The sequence below is a fragment of the Planococcus citri genome, chromosome 5 (genome assembly GCF_950023065.1).
Source record: "Planococcus citri chromosome 5, ihPlaCitr1.1, whole genome shotgun sequence".
NCBI classification, from domain to species: domain Eukaryota; kingdom Metazoa; phylum Arthropoda; class Insecta; order Hemiptera; family Pseudococcidae; genus Planococcus; species Planococcus citri.
In genome coordinates this window covers 28,272,094-28,292,352 of record NC_088681.1, presented here as the reverse complement: position 1 = coordinate 28,292,352, position 20,259 = coordinate 28,272,094, and the positions used below count along the sequence as shown (strand labels likewise).

The following is a 20,259-nucleotide window of genomic DNA, read 5'->3' as shown; positions in this document are numbered from 1 at the left end:
TGAAAAATTCAAAAAATTTGGCGGAGGCTTCAGAATAATTTAAAACTATTGCCAATCGATTCGGTAAATCAAATTCTAACTTTAAACTTTTTGATAAAATTTTAACTTTTTCAAAGAAAAATCAAAAATGTCACATTTGATTTTTTTAAATTCTCATTGAAATCTTGTGTTATGGTGAAGATATTTATGGCTTTAGTTTCAATCATTTTATCAGGTCCTAAAATTACCCTATTAGCTGAGGTACTCCCATAGTAAAGAATAAATCAACAATCATGAACTGGACTCAATTTTAAATAGTTTTTTGGGGGGAGGGGGGGTCTTGCAGATTGCCTGGGTTTTGTTGTTGTTAAAAACGTTTTATGCAAATCGTTTTTCAACTTGCGAATAATGAAGATTTTCACATTTTCAGCAGACTTCCAGGCTAAAAATATCTTGAATTTTCTGATTCGATTGCATTAAGGTTGGATTTTAATCAGTTGCAATTTGATTGATTCGCAATTTGTGATACGAATTTTCAATTTCAAGTGCATTTTCTCATAGTTTCAGATAGAAGGGCGCTATAGGTATATGGCTCAAAAATCGGAAAAATGGTACAAATTAGATTTCAACTTTCTACCTCAATTCAATCAAAGTTTGATTTTTTTTTAATGAAAATTGGGCTTTTGAATTTTTATGAATTCGCCAAAAATAGAAAAAAAGGTATCCCTCCCCCCTTCCCTCTCACCCTTATGACAATGAATGCGTTGGCAATAAATTTTTCAAAAATGAATATTTGAAATTTTTAAAAATATGTACGTAGGTGTGTTTCACTTTGGAATGCCAAAATCTTGGAAAAAAAAAGCTGTAAAAATTATTAACTTTGGGTACCGAGAAAGTGAAAAAATTCGCAAATATGTATAAAATGAATAATGAACACTTCATTGGATGGCGTTGTGATATAAAAGGAAAAATTTGAGAGAGATAATGCTAAATATTCTATCGTCGTGATTCAACAGCTGAAAAATAGCATGTTGAAAATATGTAACGAATAGAATAATTCCTCGATAAGGAAGATTTAAATACGCTTTATGGAAATTATATCGAAGTAATATTCGGATAATGGTGTTTTTCGCATACGTTAGCACACTAAGGCGCAGGTTTAGCCAGCTTTTGAGGTCTGTACCTGGACTGTCGTTTGAGAGGTCTTTAAAGATCGATCAATATTTTTCATAACAAACGCTCTCGATCAGGACGCTTTTTCGATACCACTTGATGTGAATTTGTTTTTCAGTTCATAAGAGAGGTCTTCTAACATACATTTTTTGATATAAATATGCGCAAATTTTCATTGAGTTAGGTCTTATTAAGTATGCATGTGTAAATGTTTGTTTAAACCATCGTATGGAGGTCTTATGTTCGACTATAGAGAGATCCTTTTTGCAACTGGACTTTGAAAATTGTTTCATGTAGTATTTTTCACAGAGATTACAAAAATTATGATAGGTATCTTATGCAGAAGTCTTTCAAAAAGACCTCACTAACTGTATGAAAAAAAGGACGCAAGACCTCTGAAGCAGCCGTTGACAAGTACATTTTATTATGTCATATATGAAGATGTTATTGTTAGAGAAGCTGAACTACGAGGACGAGGACGACGACGACGAGGTTCGGAATTTATTTAATCCATATTTTCGGCAGTATAGGTATAGGTCTAGGTATTAAGGATTTAAAGCTTACACGTAGGATGTTGTTGGTTCGGTAACCATTTAAATGATTTAATTTCCGTTAAAGGTTGTTTATTGCAGATGATAATGTACGACTGTCGGTATTATAGGCGTGTGTACCTACTCGTACTCGTATGTGTCCAAATGTAGGTCGAAATCGAAATTTAAATTCGCCGCCTTCTTAATCTTGGCGATAAACTCGTATAAATTGATACGGTCGGCGAGGTTGTGCGATGCTGGCAACCTGGGAAGGGAGGTCAAAGGCCAAAAAAATGCCACAGATACGGAATTAAATTTCACGAATTATGATTTACGATAAAATATAAGTTAGCAATTATAGTAAAACTGGTAGCTTCGAACGCCAAAATGTGAACAGGGCTTGGTTTTTGTGTGCCCCTTTGTCGCGTGTTGTGAGAAGAGGTATTCACTGCTTGGCAGGGAGTATACTTTGTCATTTCTTTATGAAAGGCGGTATCCCCTTGTTTTTTCCTTTCTTCTTCTGCACCATACTTGTTTGGAAGTTGGAAATAAGATTAAGGATTAATTTGTGGAAATTGTTTCATCTCTGTTGTTCTTCTACTAAACGATACTTCTATTTTTGAGGCTTAATTAAAAAGCACGTCGGTGCTTTTTCTTTTCTTTCTTTTTTTTCTTCTTCTATACGCTGCAAGTTGACAAAAAATGGAACGAATTCTGGGTGTAATTTTTATTAATTAAAATGTTTTTTCCTCCGAGATCGTGTCTCTGATGGACGTTTGTGAAAGTAATTAAACCGCTTGCGACACGTCTTCTTACGATTTTATTGTAATTTTACGACAGATTAATTTTTACTCGAGGACTGTCGAGGTGAAGGCTTTTTTTTCCAACCAGCTTCATTTGTAAGTACACGATTGAAAATTTTTTTATCGTTTTTTTTTTTGGAACTGGTTTTCACGTGTAGGTTTATTTCTTCGAAGATTTTTTCGCCCGATCTGCCCGCACCCTTTTGAATAGTTCGGCGGGTAAAATGTATTTTATATAACAGCTTCCGAGTATATCTTACTTAGGCATCAATTATTAATAAAATAATCGAAATAGTTGGTATTTTTTTATACATAAAAATTCTCTTCGTCGAATGAATTTGATTCCTGATAGAGTTAATATAAAGTTGAAAATTTTTACTTTTCAGAGATGTAAAAAGCGAAAAACTTTTACCATATCTTATATACTTATACTAGATGCAAAAGAACTGGCATCTAGGTGTGTCTGTGTGTAGACGCGCTGCATAGCCTAACTCAGTCATATACGAGTTACTCGGTATGAAAAATACTCCCATATGAATAAAGTAAAAACGCGTCGGTACTCGGGAAAAAATGCTTTTAACCCTTTATACGTTTACTACTTAAAGTAAAAGAAAATTACTGATGGCATAAATTACGCCCGAAACACGTTCTCTCTGAGGAACGCGATGAATAAGATGCGATATTAAAAATGGTAGCTCATGTTATCTTCTGTGGTAAGTTTATATGCAGATTTCGTGCTTGTGGGAATGTTATTTTTATGTCTTCATTCGGATTTTTATTTTTATTACTCACACCCGCAGTAAATCGTCATTACGGTTTACGAAGTGGTTTAAATTAATTATATCAAACAACAGGGCCAGCACAAGTGTATGGGCTGAGGTAGCTTTGGACCTATAGACGCGATCGAGAAGTGATAGAATTCGAATTCCAATTTCATTCAAACTAATCATCGCTCTCGATGAGCTGGACTATAGTGATTTTAAATGGCGGACTCGTTTATGGAATTGTTTTATTTCCTAGTTTGGGTGGTAGCTGATAAAGTTTTTTTATGTATATGTTGGAGAATACTGATGTGAAATAATTATTACAGATAACTGGACTGGACTCGATTGATAGCTGATTATAGATTGTCGTCTGGTTTTAAATTAATACCGTTTTAAAAATCATTTGCATAAAAAGACTGCAGTAATGAAATGTTTGGGTGTATTTTGACGACTCTATACCTATATTAAAGATGAAATGAAAAAGGTATTTTTACGTAGGTAACTATTCTGCCGTTGAATTGCTATAGATAATGATTTGTCCAAAACGACTGGGAAAATTACTCTATCAGATTTTTATTTGACCAAATTTGAGTAGCTGAAGTTGATTTTTTGATTTTCAGTGAATTTTCAAATATAGGTATATATCTATGTCTAAAATAATCCATCAGTGTACCTAAGTTATTAATTTTCTGCAAAAAGAGTAAATTTAGAGGTAAAAGTCCAAAACTCATATCAATTGTGACCATTTTCGAACTTTTGGAATTTTCAGCAAAAGTTGACTTTTCTTCAATAATTTATTGAAATTGCTCTACAAGGCGCTGTAATCTACTTAGAAAGTTGAGAGTTTAGTTCCATCATAAGTTTGACTTTCAACATTCTCAGTCAATTAAAACAGGTGAATCGCGAATTTGAAATTATGTATAGGTTGGAAAATGCAAGTTGAAAATTTCAAGTTTAAAAACCCTCCCAAAATCGTCCATTTTTGCTGCGGATTCCTTTTTCCATTACGCTTAAAAATCATAAATGTTTTCATGGAAGCTCCAGATCAGCTTCAAAGTGGTCACATTCAATTCAGGGATTGTAGAATGGACGGCCTTAAGAGTAAAATGGAGCTCTGAGCAATTTTTTACAAAATTAAACGATTTTGGAATGTCTTAAAGATTAGAGATAGAGATATTTAAGTTGTAATTTAAAAAATATGCACGCTGTTTAACAGTCACCTTGGATTCGTAATTCACCTGCCTCAATCGATCCTGAAGGTCAAACTTATACGAAGTTTGAATTTTCAGCTGCTGAAATTGATTACAAGGCCTTCTGGATTGTTGAAAAATTATCTGGAGAAATCTCGGTGGTGAGATCTGAGCATTGCCCATCGATATTCAAATTTTCCACCTCAGTTATTAAAACTCCCAAATTTTTCTAAAAATAATTACATATTTTGAAAAAATTGTATAAAAATACAATAATAAGTACACATATCTTATTTTTTCAATTTATTTTTATTTTTACTCTAAAAGAGAGGAGTTATGGATATTTTTTTTCAAATTCAAAATGTTTGAAAATTATGAAAAATTTTTGGGAAAAGTTGATTGTTTCTCTGTAACAAGAGGAACCATTTGAATCAACACCATTGTCCACAATTACACCAAGATCGATTATCTCTCCAAATAGATGAAAACTCTCTCACCATTCCTGACAGCCCCTCCGAAATAGAAAAATTTATTACTCTTGTTAAAAAAACACAACCTGACAAATTCAATATAATCTGACGTAGGGTGTAATAATCTAGTAATTATAAACACCCAAAAAAATAAAACCTTCTGATTTCAAGAAAACTATACCCATAGTTAAATCGAAAGAGCACGTCTTGAAACCTCTTTAACCAAAATTGTAAGTGCTTAAATTCATTTTTGGCCCTTTCAAAGAAATTTGACTTTTAGCAGAAGAAAATTGAAAACTTGCTGGAGGCTCCAAAACTGTTCAAGAGTATTTTTTCTGAGATAAAACAGTTGAAATGAAGCAAACTTTGAAAAAAATTTATGAAAAAGCCAGGTTGAAAATAAGTCACTACTTTTTTTGAATCTTCTATGATTCATCAAAAATTTGAAAATTAGTACCTAGAATTTAGGTTAAAGAGGTTTGAGGACATGTTTTTTTGAACTAGCTTAGCCTATGTTGAAGTCGGACTTTGTCAGTCTGGTTTTCTGGTCAAAAATTTTGCCACAGTTATCAAAAAAGTAATGATTTTTGCAAGGATTTCTGAAAAAAAGTCTGTTTTTCCCCCAGAATTTCCTGTATAAAGTGCTGATTTTTAGGCAAAAAGGCTTACTTTTGTCATATTTGTCAAAGAAAGTCCTGTTTTTCTGTCCACATTGTCAAAAAGTTTAAATTTTTGTCTCAAAATTGCCCAAAAGTCCAGTTTTTCTAAAATTTTTAGAAAAGCCTCGTTTCTGGCTAAAATTGCTGGTAAAAAAAAAATTCATCAGAATTGGCAGAACAGTCTTGCTTTTTTCAGAAACGTTTTTTTTTTCCAAATTTAAATAAAGATCTTGTTTTTGGCTAAAATTGTCAAAAAAAATATATTTTGTCAGAATTGGCAGAAAAGTCTTGCTTTTATGTTGGAAAGGTGAATTTTTTTAAATTTTTATTTAATAAGTGCCAAAAGTTTCTTCTTTTGGTTGAAACTTTCAAAAAAATCCCGTCTTTCCCACTATGAAAGCCCAATTTTTTCCAAAAATATTTAAAGGTTCTGAAATATTATTAGTAGAGTTCTATTTTTTCAATTTTTTGAATTCAAGTTTGGAATTTTCCTTTAATTCTCCTGTTCTTTCAGAATTTTGAACTTTTTTCTGTTTTTTTTCTGCTTGTCTTCAAAAATACTTAGGAAGATTTCGATTCAAAAATTTTTTGACTTGAATGAATTTTAAGATTCTCCCTCCCAAAAATTGAAGCATTTGAAAAGAGGTTTAACTCTGAATTATTAATGAAGGAAAAGAGTATTTTTTTTTATTCATTTGGGCTCTGAAAATATTTTCTGTCTCGCTTATGTGAGAAGAATAACTGATCCGCAATCATCCAATTTTTCATTCATTTATGCTATTTTTTGATCTATTTTTAAAAATTTTAACCCCGTTTAAGACCCTTAATTTTTCGATTCGCCATGTAATTTCTTTGTGAGGTACATATCTTGTGGAACATGTTGGTATAGATCTTCATTCCCTCATGAGAGAATGAGTGAAATTGATAATTGAAGTGGTCAAAAAACCTCCTGTTGCCATTTTTTATTAAGAAAATGAATTTGTAATCTTTTGTCCAATAAAAAATATTGCTTCTTGCATACCCGATTTCGTGCATTTGTAGCTTGAATCATGATAACGATTTACAGGGACACCCTGTATACATACGACGCGTATTTACAACGCATAGTACACGATACATATGCACACTCGATGCTTAAAAGTTTCGCTTTTTAATAAAAAGAAATAACCATCGAGTTGTTGGGTATTTTCTTTAAAAGGCATTTTATGTTTGCACAAAAATACCATTAAAGTGACAATTCTTTCTTTTCTATTCATCGTCGTTACAAACGTAAAATTTTAATCCGTTCTTAGTCGCGTATTTTTATTTTGAATTTCGCCCAAAACTTTCGAGTTTTGACGACCAGGCTCGTTTCGGTATCATTATAAAAGTCGCTGATGATAAGTTCCCCATTTCGTCGTCTATGCTGTCACAAAGATGAGCCGTTCGCACAAACGAAACAACGCAACGGCGAGAGATTTTTCAACTTATTCGAGCTTTTGACTCGTATTTTCACATCGTGTTTCAACTTCTCTACGTTAGGGAGATTTTGTTTGTTGATGTTTTTTTTTACGTACCTATTTTGAAAGTAATATTTGATGAAATAATATGAAAGGTAAAAGAAGAGGGATGAAATTCTTCGGGTGAGGGAATAAAAAAAAAGATCCACTACAGAAAAATTATATTTTAGCATTGTCTACTTGATTGTTGAAGTAGGAGGTAAAAAAAAAAAAAAAAACATGAAAGGTGAGGAAAACAAAAAGTTTTAAGGTATGAAAAGGGGGGAGATGAGGATTAGCTCGGGCTAAATATTTGCTTTAGAAGGGGATTTATAATATTGGGTACGAATTTACAAATAACCAGCTTATTATAGATAAATTTATCTAATATAATAGAAATAATTTTTTTTTTTTTTTTTTTTTACTGAGAATGAACATTAAAACTCTAGAATCGGACCAATGTATGAGTATTAAGTCACACGATTTTTTTTTTCAAAGTACTCTGAATACTTATTTTAAAATTAGTAACCGATAGTAGCTTTAAAATTCTTGCAATTTTTACTTCATTTCTTAATAAATATTGACAGATTTTTCACTCCCCAGCTCTTTTAAGCCCGCCCCTGTTCTGTCTCTCTTCACTATTCAAATCCAAAAAAAATAACCAAATTCGATTCAAATTTTAAAAATAAAACCAATATTTTTTTCAAAAAAAAAAAAAATGGCAGAATAAAATAAAGTTGAAAAAAAGTAGAAAATTTCGTAAATTTGACTACGAAAAGAAAACATATTTTACACGTTAATTCGAGTTTTCCAATGTTACTTAATATTTGAAAAATGATGCGAATAATTTTTAAATTAAAACTGATTGATTATCTAAGCATAAAAACATAATTAAATCAAAAGAAGTCGTAGACAACCTACGTCTGACCTTTTTCTGAGTTTCTTGGAAACTGTTGCAGAATTGCTTTGATATACAGAATAGTTTTGCAAAGTAAAGCGAGTAATTAATACGAGAAGAAGGAGCAAAACTCTGTTTAATATTTTGTTCGAAGGATTCAAATGAGTAAACTTGTTAATGCAGTGTCTGTTTTTACAATTGTCGCGTTATAATGTTTTGCGACGAAATTATTATATAGAAAGTAAACACGAGGCAACTTTGCTAATTGAGTTATTCAGTTATTCTGCATACAAAATGCATAATTTTCACTTGATAAAATAATTACTTGCTCGGGGTGCGTTTAATTAATATCTCACTAAACGAATTAATTTCGCGAGTGATTTCATAAATTATATTTAACAAGAAAAATTACCTATTCCGCGCTATTAAAAGGGTCATTGAAAACTGCGCCGATTTTTTTGCATAAAATTTTCACGCCCCAGCTTTGAAGACTTAAGGTAGCTAGGTAAAAATGCACATATTTGCGTATTTAGCGAAAAATTTTTAATTACTCGGCATCCGCGAGGTAAATTAATTTCATTTTGAAGCCCACTCTCACTCGTTATGTATGTATTATGGGTGGCAAATGTTGCCGAAATGGACAAGAGAAGCACAAACATCGCGTTGTTTTGAGAGTTTTTCTTATTTTTTTTCTTCTATCCGCTTCAAAACTAATGATGACTAACGTGTAGATTGTTAAAAGATGACAACTTAAAGCGCAACATACGCGCTCGCACCAAAGCACCTGATAAAATCTCGAAAAGCTTGAAGCATTCTTGTTCATTAGGATTTTTTAAAAAAAGGAGGAAGAAAAAAAAAGAGTAACTTGTTTGCGGCGCATTCCTCTTGTACATTTGTAGGACGATTGTCAAAGAATATAAGAGGAAGAAAGGGTGACGCGGAGATGTTTTCTTACGAGTATTTTTAATTAACATTGATACAAATTAAAACGAATCCAGATTAAGAGATGGATACAGTGAGATTTTTTTTTTATTATAAACGCGCCGCGTGTTTGTTAATTTATTTGGAATTTCGGAACGTGTTAGCGTCGTCGTCGAGGCTGTCGATGTTGGTAATTCGTGTATCACGTCTTGTACTTGCCGGTGGTATTAGGATCAGATTAGATGTATATGTCACCCGACGACGACTAGTTAAATAAACACGAGAATTTTTTTATTTATTTTTAAATCGAATTAATTCGAAATAAATTAACTGGTTTCGAGTTTACTCGCGTATCAATTTTTTAACGCCTCTAATTGGTCATTGAACGTAATTAGAAACCGACGCGACGGATGCGACCAGCCGTGTGTTGAGAAAGCGTAAAAATCGAATTTGCCCAGGTTATCTTCCCTGCTGGTGCCTTGTTCTTTGTAAACGTATAACCTAACACTATATTACCGTTTATAACTTGTTAACGATCTATAAATTAAACTCGCAATTTGAATACCACTTATATATGAGTTAGATACAAAAAATAGTACGTATAACCTTATTGATTTATTACCAAAATAAAAGTTGAACGAATAACAAAAGCTACTACCAGTCCAGCTAGATAGTACGAGATACCTACATACAATTTTCTGATAAAGTAGCTCCACAGCTAATGGAATAGTTACATATCATGTGCGAGTAGGCATACCTATGATCAAAGCTTCGAAAAAAACCAACTACATTAAACAAAATGGATCGAAATGTTGTTTTAGGAAAAGTTCATTTTATTATACATAACAACCATACCCATTTATTGCTTTAGTTTTTCCTTTATTTAATGTACCTACAGGTAGCCAATTTGCAAACGTATAGGTAGGTAGCACAGTGGGCCACAGACCCCCCAAAAACGGCGATAATTCGAATTCAACCCTCATCGATGTGCAATACGTCGAATAATATGTTTTCGAGGTCGTAGAATTCGAATCTGCACTTATTTTTTTTGTAGGGGTGGGGGGTGAGGCGTGGGGAGGGGGCAACTTCACATTTTGCTTAATTATTGTGTAATATGTCGATTGATATGTTTTCGAGGTTGTAGAATTCGAATCTGCACTTATTTTTTTTGTAGGGGTGAGGGTGAGGCGTGGGGAATTGAAAAATCCCAAATTTACTTTTTGATGTTTTTTTATACCACTGATTTTTAATGTTTACAGTTTTTTACACGAAATCGGAACATATTTTGGTCTAAAACTTATAGAACATGGCAAGACAATGTGTTCTCTTCTGCATAGGAAGGTGTATTTTGGAGTGGTGTATACTATGCTTTCGCGATTTTTTGCACAAAATTGCACATTTGCTCTGCAGGCCATTTTTCTATTAAAAATACATCAATTTTCTTCACAATTGCAGATATATCGCAATTTTAGGATCGAATTATGATATACTCGATTCAATTTTGATTGAAATACATTATTTGAGGTATAAAATGATTTTTTCAAATCAACGATATAAACAACCTCAAAAACATAACAAACGGCATATTAAACGATAATATGAACAAAATTTGGAATTTTTCACCTCTCCACGCCTCACTTTTAATCCCAACCAAAAAAATAACTCTATATTCGAACTCTACGACCTTGAAAACATATTAATCGATATATTACACGATAATATAAGCAAAATTTGAAATCTTCTTGCTCCCCACGCCTCACCTCCAACCCCTACAAAAAAAATGAGTGCAGATTCGAATTCTACGACCTCGAAAACATATCAATCGACATATTACACAATAATATGAGCAGAATTTGAAATTCCCCCTCCCCACGCCTCACCCCCCACCGCTACCAAAAAAATAACTCCGGATTCGAACTCTACGACCTCGAAAACATATTAATCGATATATTACACGATAATATAAGCAACATTTGAAATTTTACCGCTCCCCACGCCTCACCCCCCACCACTACAAAAAAAATAAGTGCAGATTCGAATTCTACGACCTCGAAAACATATTATTCGACGTATTGCACATTGATGAGGGTTAAATCCGAATTATCGCCGTTTTTGGGGGGTCTGTGGCCCACTGTGGGTAGTAGGTACTTTAAAAATTATCCTCTGTCCTTCCTTTGGTGGTCAGTTGATAGTTTTAAATGCATGTCTGTTCACTATCTCATCTATTCTTTTTGAAAGCAGGGTTCCCCAAAAAAGCATCAAATTCCATCAAAGTTCGCTTATAATCCTTCCTGAGCGATTTGAAAATTAGTTTCTGTTGAAAACCGAATGCTCTCCGAAGTGTAACGATTCACAAATGGCTTATAAAAATGATTGTTTTCGAGTCCAGTGATTATGTAGATACCCATCTGGAATGTTGTGTTCGAAAATGATTCGATTTTTCACATACCTAACTATCTCTGAAACTTGACTAACTAGTGAGGTATCCCAACTGACTGCAGCATTTTAGACCCCCCCCCCTCCCCCAATTGCAGAGTATTCAAAAATGCACCATCAGGCCGAATTTGAGGTGCTAAATTTTAATTTTGGATTTTTTCTTTTGGTGAATTTTTGAAATTCAAGGGATGATTTTCGTTGAATATCTTGATTGAATTGGGGTAGAAAACTGAAATTTTGCTTTCGATCTATTTTTGGCCTTTCGAGAATCGATTATGGTAGTGGTTTTGAACGGTTCTGGAGCCTCCAGAGGAGTTTTGGACTATCCGGCCATTTTAAAAGAATTGACATAAAAGGGTTTAAAAATTAAATTTAGCGATTATAAACTTGGATGTAGCAAGACCCTTTCGGTTTTGAGATTTTAGGAACAAATTTTAAAATCATTTTTTGCTGGTTACAATCCAAAATTTTCTCCAGTAGGTAGGTAGTTATTTTTGGGAGAAAAAAAAATTAAAATTCCTCGTCTGTAAATCCATTGACATGAAAAGCTTACACTTTGTTTGTACACAATTTTCAACCCCCTGAATGGATTGGTAGTAGTTTTCAACTGTTTTGGAGCTTTCAGAAAATTTCTGTATTCTCAAGTTCAGAAAAATGTTTTTAGAAAAGCTGAAATTTAAATTGAGCCCTCACAAGCTGGATATAAAAATTGAAATTGGTCCATATAAATTTCTGGCTGATGAATTTTTCATGATTTTTTGACCTCTTAATCCCGCCATTTCTTGTATTTTTAGCAATTTTTCTGTGTCAGAAATTTTGAAAAAGTTCATTTTTGTAAAGATTAGGTAAAATTTCATTTTTTTGAACAAGTACTTCATCTATGTACAATCTAAATGTCCTCATTCTGGAAAAGCATATTCACCAAGTATAAGGATTTTTTCACCGTTTTTGGTTCATTTTATGGTTTCTCCCAGGATTGTTATGTGGCCAGGGTGTCTAACGATCGTGAAAGTCATAAATTTTATTTGAAATACACTTGAAACTTTTTTTAAAACCTATAAAATGAAAAAAATCAAAAATTTGTTTCAATAAATGAGAAAAATGAAAAAACTGAAATACGTACTTGCCTACAAAATAATTGAAAAAATTTCCTCGCAGCTTCAAGTTATTTAATTTATTTTATTTTTTGAGGGGGGAGGGGTATTTTCATGCGATAAAAATGTGAAAAATAGGTCATGGAAAAGTCAAGATTTGTTTTCTTTTTGCTTGTCTGTTCTCTTGAGGTCGTTGACCCGTCTGTCAAGCGTCTCAATGTCATCTGTCTTCCTGTCTGAACTCTTAAGGTCATTGACCTTTCTGTCGAGCCTTTCAAGGTTGTCTACCTCGTACCTGTCTGGTCTCTCGAGATTGTCTGTGTGTCTGTCTGGCTTCCCAAGGTCATTGGTTTGCTTGGACTTCATCTTAAGGTCATCGACCTGTCCGTCCAACTTCTGAAGGTCGTCTGTCTTCCTGTCTGGTCGCGTGTCTGTCTGCTAGTTCTTCTTCTTAAGGTCATTGACCCGTCTGTTCATCTTCTCAAGGTCGTCTGTCTTCCTGTCTGGCCTCTTGAGGTCATTGGCCTCTTTTTTTAAAAATTGTGACGTCCAAAAATTAGTTTAAAAAGCTCCAGAACAGCTTGAAATTATCGATGTTCGATTCGGTAAGTCAAAAATATAGGTACCTACCTACGAGTAGATGCAAATAAAAATTTCAGATCCCCACCTCTGTTTTATCAAATTTGGAGTTTTTCATAAAAAATAACAAGCTTTTAAATTTTTTAAAAATTTATTAAAAATTAAGAAACTGAATTCAGTAAGTATTTGAAATTTGATCTGGTGATTTATTTTTTGTATGCTTTCAATTTTTCTTTGTCTTGCCGAAACATTCTAATGTAAACTGGGAGAAAAATGACGATAAAATTATAAATTTTGATGAGATTTATCCCAATTTTTCTATGAGTTTCGATAGTTAAGCATTTGTACAGTTCTTGATTCATTATCAAAGGTCCTTCAAACTCACCAAGTCAGTGTTTGACTTTTTTCCAGCTGAATTTATGGTGAAAAATACATCAGAATGCCCTAATGGCCCTATAAATTGATTTCGAATATCTGGTGACTCCTCGGTGACACATGGTGACTTTTGGTGACAGATTGACTCCTTGGTGAATCCTGGTGATTGCTGGTGACAGATTCACTAGAATTCAACTAGTGAGTTTTCGACTTTTTTGAGAAGTCATGTTGAAAAAATTACGAAAATGTTCTCAGAGCCTTTGAAAATTTTTTTCAGTGCTTGGTGACTCCTTGGTGAATCCTAGTGACTTCTGGTGACACATTCACCACAAGCCATCAGGTGAGTTTTCGATTTTTTTCTGCTGAACTTATGAAGAAAAAATCACCAGAATGTCTTGATGACCTCAGAAATTGTTTTCGAATATCTGGTGACTCCTTGGTGAATTCTGATGACTTCTGGTGACAGATTCACCATAACTCACAAGTCAGTTTCTGACTTTTTTTCAGGTGAATTTATGGTGAATAAATCACAAGAATATCCTCAGAGCCTTTGAAAATTTTCTTCAGTGTCCAGTGACTCCTTGGTGAATCCTGGTGACTTGTGGTGACAGATTCACCAGAAATCACCAAGTCAGTTCTTGACCTTTTTTTCAGTTGAATTTATGGTGAAAAAATCGCCCGAATGCCCTAATGACCCTGGAAATTGTTTTCGGATATCTGGCGACTCCTTGGTGAACCCCGGTGACTTCTGGTGAAGTGGTGACAGATTCACCAGAAGTCACCAAGGAGTTACCAGACATTCAAACTCAGTTTTTAGGGTCAGGAGGATATTCTCGTGATTTATTTATCATAAATTCATCTGAAAAAATGTCAAAAACTCATTTGGTGAGTTCTGGTGTGTCTGTCACCAGAAGTCACCAGGATTCACCAAGGAGTTACCAGATATTCGAAAACGATTTCTGAGGTCATTAGGACATTCTGGTGATTTTTTCATCATAAATTCAGCAAAAAAAAAGTCGAAAACTCACCTGGTGACTTCTGGTGAATCTGTCACCAGAAGTTACCAGGATTCACCAAGGAGTCACCAGATACTCGAATTCAATTTCTAGGGTCATTAGGGCATTCTGGTGTATTTTTCACCACAAATTGAGCTGGAAAAAAGTCGAAAACTCATCTGGTGACTTCTGGTGAATCTGTCACCAGAAGCCACCAGGAGGAGTCACCTAGCACTGAAAAAAGTACAGTTCTTGATTCGTTATCAATATTTCAGGTCCTTCATTTTTGGCCTGTAGGAAATACAAGAGAGTTGCAATGTTTATTATTTGAAGTAACATCATAAACTGATAAACGTAAATACAATTGTGTCACTTATCACATAAAATGTTTACCAGCCAGTAATATCTGAATAATCAAACCGCCACAATAGTTCCCCCTTTTTTTTTTTTTTTTTTTTTTTTTTAAATACTTAAACTAAATTAACATTTGAAACAAACGCGTTTACTTTTAATAGGATTTTCGCGAATACAACTAATAACATTTGAATTTACCACAAACGCTGGCTTTAATCGATCAATACTAACAACTACTGGTTTATTTTTATAATTAATAGTAAAATTTTTCTCAGATTTTGAAATAACGGCGAAAGGTCCTTCATAGGGTTGTTCTAATGGAGCTTTAACTCGATCTACCCTGAGAAAGACAAAATCTGATTCTAATAAATCTTTATTAATGAAGAATTTTTTTGTTGAATGATTCGAAGTAGGAATAGGACTGAGCTTTTGCATAACATTCCTTAAATTTGTAATGAAACAAGCAGTGTTTTGAGGTTTTTTAGAAATATTATTGAAAATATCACCAGGTAAACGAAGAGTCGTACCATAAACCATTTCAACAGGACTGACATTAGTGTCTGCTTTTATACAAGAGCGCAATCCTAATAAAATAAGGGGTAAAGCATCAATCCAGTTTTTTGAGTCAACACATTTGATAGAATCTTTGAGTCCACGATGAAATCTTTCAATTAAGCCATTTGCGATAGGATGATAAGAAGACGTTCTTATTAACTTGGTACCTAAAAGCTGAGCCAAAGAATGAAACAATTTCGATTCGAACTGTCTACCTTGATCAGTAGTGATATTTAAAGGACAACCAAATCTTGAAATCCAACCATGTAATAAAGCTGAAGCAACGGTTTCTGCTTCTTGATTTGGAATTGGAATAACTTCAGGCCAACGGGAAAAACGATCAATTATAGTAAGACAATAAGAGTTTCCTTTACATGGAGTTACTTTTATCAGGTCAATATGAATATGATCGAATCGTTCTGAAGTAATAGGGAATTCCCCAAAAGGGCTGTGATTATGTTTAAAAATTTTAGATTTTTGATAGGATAGACATTCCTTAGTCCATTTCGTTAAATCTTTACTCATTGAAGGCCATACATATCGTTTGGATATTAAAGCTTTTGTTGCACGACTACCAGGATGACTTATACCATGAAAAGCTAAGAATATTTCATAACGAAGAGATTTGGGAATGAATGGTCTATCAATTCCTGTTGAATAATCGACATAAACAGAAACAGAATCTGAAATCGGAATAGCAGCTAATTTTAAAGAAGTTTTATTTTTAGATTTTAAAAAAGAAGACAGTTCAATATCAGTCTTTTGTTCTTTTGCAATAATATCCAAATCAAACTTATTGGACAAAGAAATAGTTTCAATTCTAGACAATGTATCTGCTACGACATTCTTTTCTCCTGATACATGGCGAATATCGGTAGAGAATTGAGATATAAAATCAAGTTGTCTCAGTTGACGAGGTGATGCTTTTTCCAATTTCTGTTGAAATGCGAAAGTTAATGGTTTATGATCTGTAAAAATTTGAAATTCTCTACCCTCTAGCATGTAACGAAAATGTCTAATAGTCTCATATATTGCTAACAATTCTTTATCATAAACACTGTAATTTAGTTGAGAGGATGATAATTTTCTGGAGAAAAATGCTAACGGTAGAATTTTACCATCAATGTGTTGGTGCAGAACACCACCTATTCCAATGTCAGAAGCATCTACCATAATAGATAGAGGAGCATTGGGAGAGCAATGTCCCAGTAACACTTCGGAAATTAAAGCTGATTTCAATTTTTGAAAAGCAATGTCTGAATCTTTATTCCAAACAATGGGTGATCTGTCATTTTTCCTACTTCCAGCAACATGTTTTTGCAATGGAATCTGGATTTCAGCCATAGAAGGAATGAAGCGATGATAATAGTTTATCATTCCTAGAAAATTTCTCAATTGATCAACTCGGGTAGGAATTGGAAAATTTGAAATAACTTCAACTTTTTCTTTCAAAGGACGTATACCTTCGGCAGAAATTTCATGACCTAAAAATTTTACCAATGGTACACCAAAACAACATTTTGCAACATTGATAGTAACACCATATTCCTCGAGCCGTTTGAATAAAATTTCCAGATGTTTGAGATGTTCGCTTTCAGATGAAGAAGCCACAATAATATCATCGATATATACAAAAAGAAAATCCAGGCCCCTAGTAAGTTCATGCATAAAACGTTGAAAGGTTTGAGCTGCATTACGTAAACCAAAAGGCATGAATGGAAATTCAAAAAGTCCAAAAGGAGTAGTTATAGCAGTTTTTTCGATATCTTCCTTGTTTACAGGGATCTGTTGATAGGCTCGAACAAGATCAATAGTAGAAAAAATTGTTTTATTGAATAGTAGGTTAGAGCAATCTTGTATATGAGGAAGAGGGTAACGATCTGGTTTTGTTATTTTGTTAAGATTTCTGTAGTCTCCACAAGGGCGCCAAGAGTTTGGTTTTTTTCTAGCCATATGTAATGGACTTGCCCAACTTCCTTTTGAGGGTCGACAAATACCTAACTTTTGTAGAAAATCAAAAGTTTCTTTGGCAATTTTCATTTTTTCAGGATTCAAACGACGTGGAGAACAGAATACAGGAGGGCCTTCGGTTTCAATAAAATGTGTGGTAGAATGTTTCACTTTTGAAATATCTAAAAATCGTTCCTTGGTTATAGCGGAGTACTTTTTTAAAAGATCAGAATAACATGACTTCTCAGATATCACTGAAACTTTGAAATTTTCAGTTTGAAACATCTTTCCTTTAGAAGAACATTTCGAAGTTAAATCAATGAGTTGATTTCCTTTTAAATCGACTAATAAACCAAAATGATAAATAAAATCAGCTCCAATAATTGGGCAGGAGATATCAGCTATGGTAAATGACCATTGAAAATTGCGTTGTAAATTTAAATTAACACGTTATATTTTTTGACCATAAGTTTTGATTTGAGAATCATTTGCACCATAAAGTGCAAGAGGAGCTAACTTTTTATCTTTGAAAATGGAGGCTGGTAGTACAGAAACATCTGCTCCAGGATCGATAAGAAATCTAAAATGAGAAATAGGATCATAAATAAAGAGGCGGCGAGTTTTTTTAAATTTGGTTGAATTGACAAAGCAAGAGGCCGCATTAATGCTTTGTCCAGTGTTGTCATAACGAAATTTTTTTTCCGTTATGTTATATCGTTTCGTTTCAGAATTGTGAAATTTTTCGTTACGTTATTTTTCCGTTATTTCGTTACACAGATAATTCCGTTACGTTATGTTTTCCGTTTATCGTTATTATATCATTTCATTTTTCCGTTATTTTGTTATTTCGTTTCGTTTTTCGTTATAGTACAAAAATGCCCAAATTGGGGGTTACTCTGAAAAAACTGAAAAAAGTACAAAATGTTTCAAAAATTTCTCAGTATTGGGGTTGAAAATTTTTGTGGGGATACGTACTAAGGATATACATAATACAGAACTTCCAGAAAAATTTTAAATTTTCAAAATTGGTCAACATGGGGCTGAGAAAAGCGTTATTGAAATTTCAGAAAAGGGGGGTCCAAAAAGGGGTGGGGGTGTGGATCTGAAATTTTTCACGCGCAAGTTTCTCCATCGTACCCACCTTCCATGCTGATATGAACTCGAATGCTTTCGGGGACCATTTCACCCCCCTTAGGCGCCTATATCCTTTATGTATTTTTCAGGAAACCCCCCTTTTTTGAATAGTTGTACCCCCTTGAACATACAAGGAAAGTTGATACATCATTAGATCGGAAATTTGACATAGATTCTTTTATGTTTTATCTAACCACATATTTTTCGCTAAAATGCAATGCGGGGGAGAAAATGGCGAAAAACTGTGCTAGGGGGTACAAATGTGGGTCTGGGGGGAGAAGCTCCAGGCGGATTTAGGGTGGGTTTTAGTATGTCATTTAGGACACCATCCTGAGCATTTTGGCGCAAAAATAATTTCTAATTCGACTGGACTACTTTTATTAATTAATAATTTTTTAATCATTTTGCAAACTTTTTTAAAAATTTTGTACATTTTTTATTTTTTTTTTAAATCAATGCTTAGTAAAAAAAACGGAAAAAACGAAAAAAATAACGGAATTTTTTCCGTTTTTCCGTTTTTCGTTTCGTTATGGCACAAAGATTTTTTCATAACGTTATAATTTCGTTATCGTTTCTTCTGTAGAAAATTTCGTTTTCGTTTATCGTTACGTTATTATAACGGAAAAAATTCCGGTTTTTTCCGTTTTTTCGTTTTTTCGTTACGTTATGAATAACGTTATGACAACACTGGCTTTGTCTAATTAGTTTTCCGATGACTCATATTTACAAGGAGGTATGCATTTTTTAGCTTTCTTTCCAAATTTATCATGATACCAACAAAAATCCTTATTTTTAGCTGGTGTAGGTTCACGATTACGAACATTTTTTGAATAATAATTACGACTACGATTACGATTTTCTCGCGAATTAGATGAATTACGTGAACGCGAATGAGATCTAGAACGATCTTGATCTCTTTTTAAAAGTATTCCAACCTGCTGTGTCAGTAATTCAACCTTTTGCTCCAGAGTTGAAGTAGAGGACGATGAAGAAACAGCATTTATATAATTTCTGGGAATCTCCACCATTTTGTCAGCTGCCTCGAGTAAATCATCAATACCATCGTTTCTTGACACCAAAACTGTGTGTACATTTTCTGGTAATTTTTTCAGCCATAAACCTTTCAGGAAATTATCTGTAGCTTGACCATCAGCTAACTGTTTCATTTTTCTGAAAAGACTGGAAGGTTTCTGATCTCCTAAAATAATTTCATTTAGTAAAATGCTAACTTTTTTATCACCAGAGTCTGAAAACCGTTTAATCATTTTGTTTTTTAAATTATCGTATTTGTTTTGATTTGGTGGTGATAAAACAATATCAGTAATTTCGGACATAACGTCATGTTCAAGAGCAGCAATAATTGTATTGTACTTGGTTAAGTCCGCGGAAATCCCAGCATTCGCAAACTGTGCCTCCACTTGAACAAACCATAATGTAGGATCGGCGCGCCAAAATGGTGGGCATTTAACATTAATGCGAGCTACAACTGGACCAACAGCATCTTGAAAATTGTCACCGTCAGGATTGGCCATGATCACGTTGAGATCACCAATTTGTAGGAAATACAAGAGAGTTGCAATGTTTATTATTTGAAGTAACATCATAAACTGATAAACGTAAATACAATTGTGTCACTTATCACATAAAATGTTTACCAGCCAGTAATATCTGAATAATCAAACCGCCACAGGCCTCTTCAGTAAATCGAAGCGCTGGACAAATTTCCTCTGACCCCCCTCAAATAATTTATTTGAAATTGTTCCTCCATCAGATTTCAGTGATATATGTGGCAGATGTTTGTTGAGACTTTGAGACACCCTGTAAGCGTAATAAAAACTGTAGCATCAGAACAGATACCTACATGCATTGCGACTTGTAGATACTGTGAAAAGGAGCATACATCGGTACAGTAAATTATCGAT

The 20,259-nt window shown here is 33.6% G+C and overlaps 1 protein-coding gene across 1 annotated transcript; it reads right to left on the bottom strand.

Annotated features, from left to right (window-relative positions):
* Positions 1-19,038: 19,038 nt before the first annotated feature.
* On the bottom strand, positions 19,039-19,869 carry LOC135848351 (uncharacterized). Its single transcript, XM_065368250.1, has one exon. The coding sequence runs from the start codon at positions 19,867-19,869 to the stop codon at positions 19,039-19,041; it is 831 nt and encodes a 276-aa protein (XP_065224322.1).
* Positions 19,870-20,259: the final 390 nt, after the last annotated feature.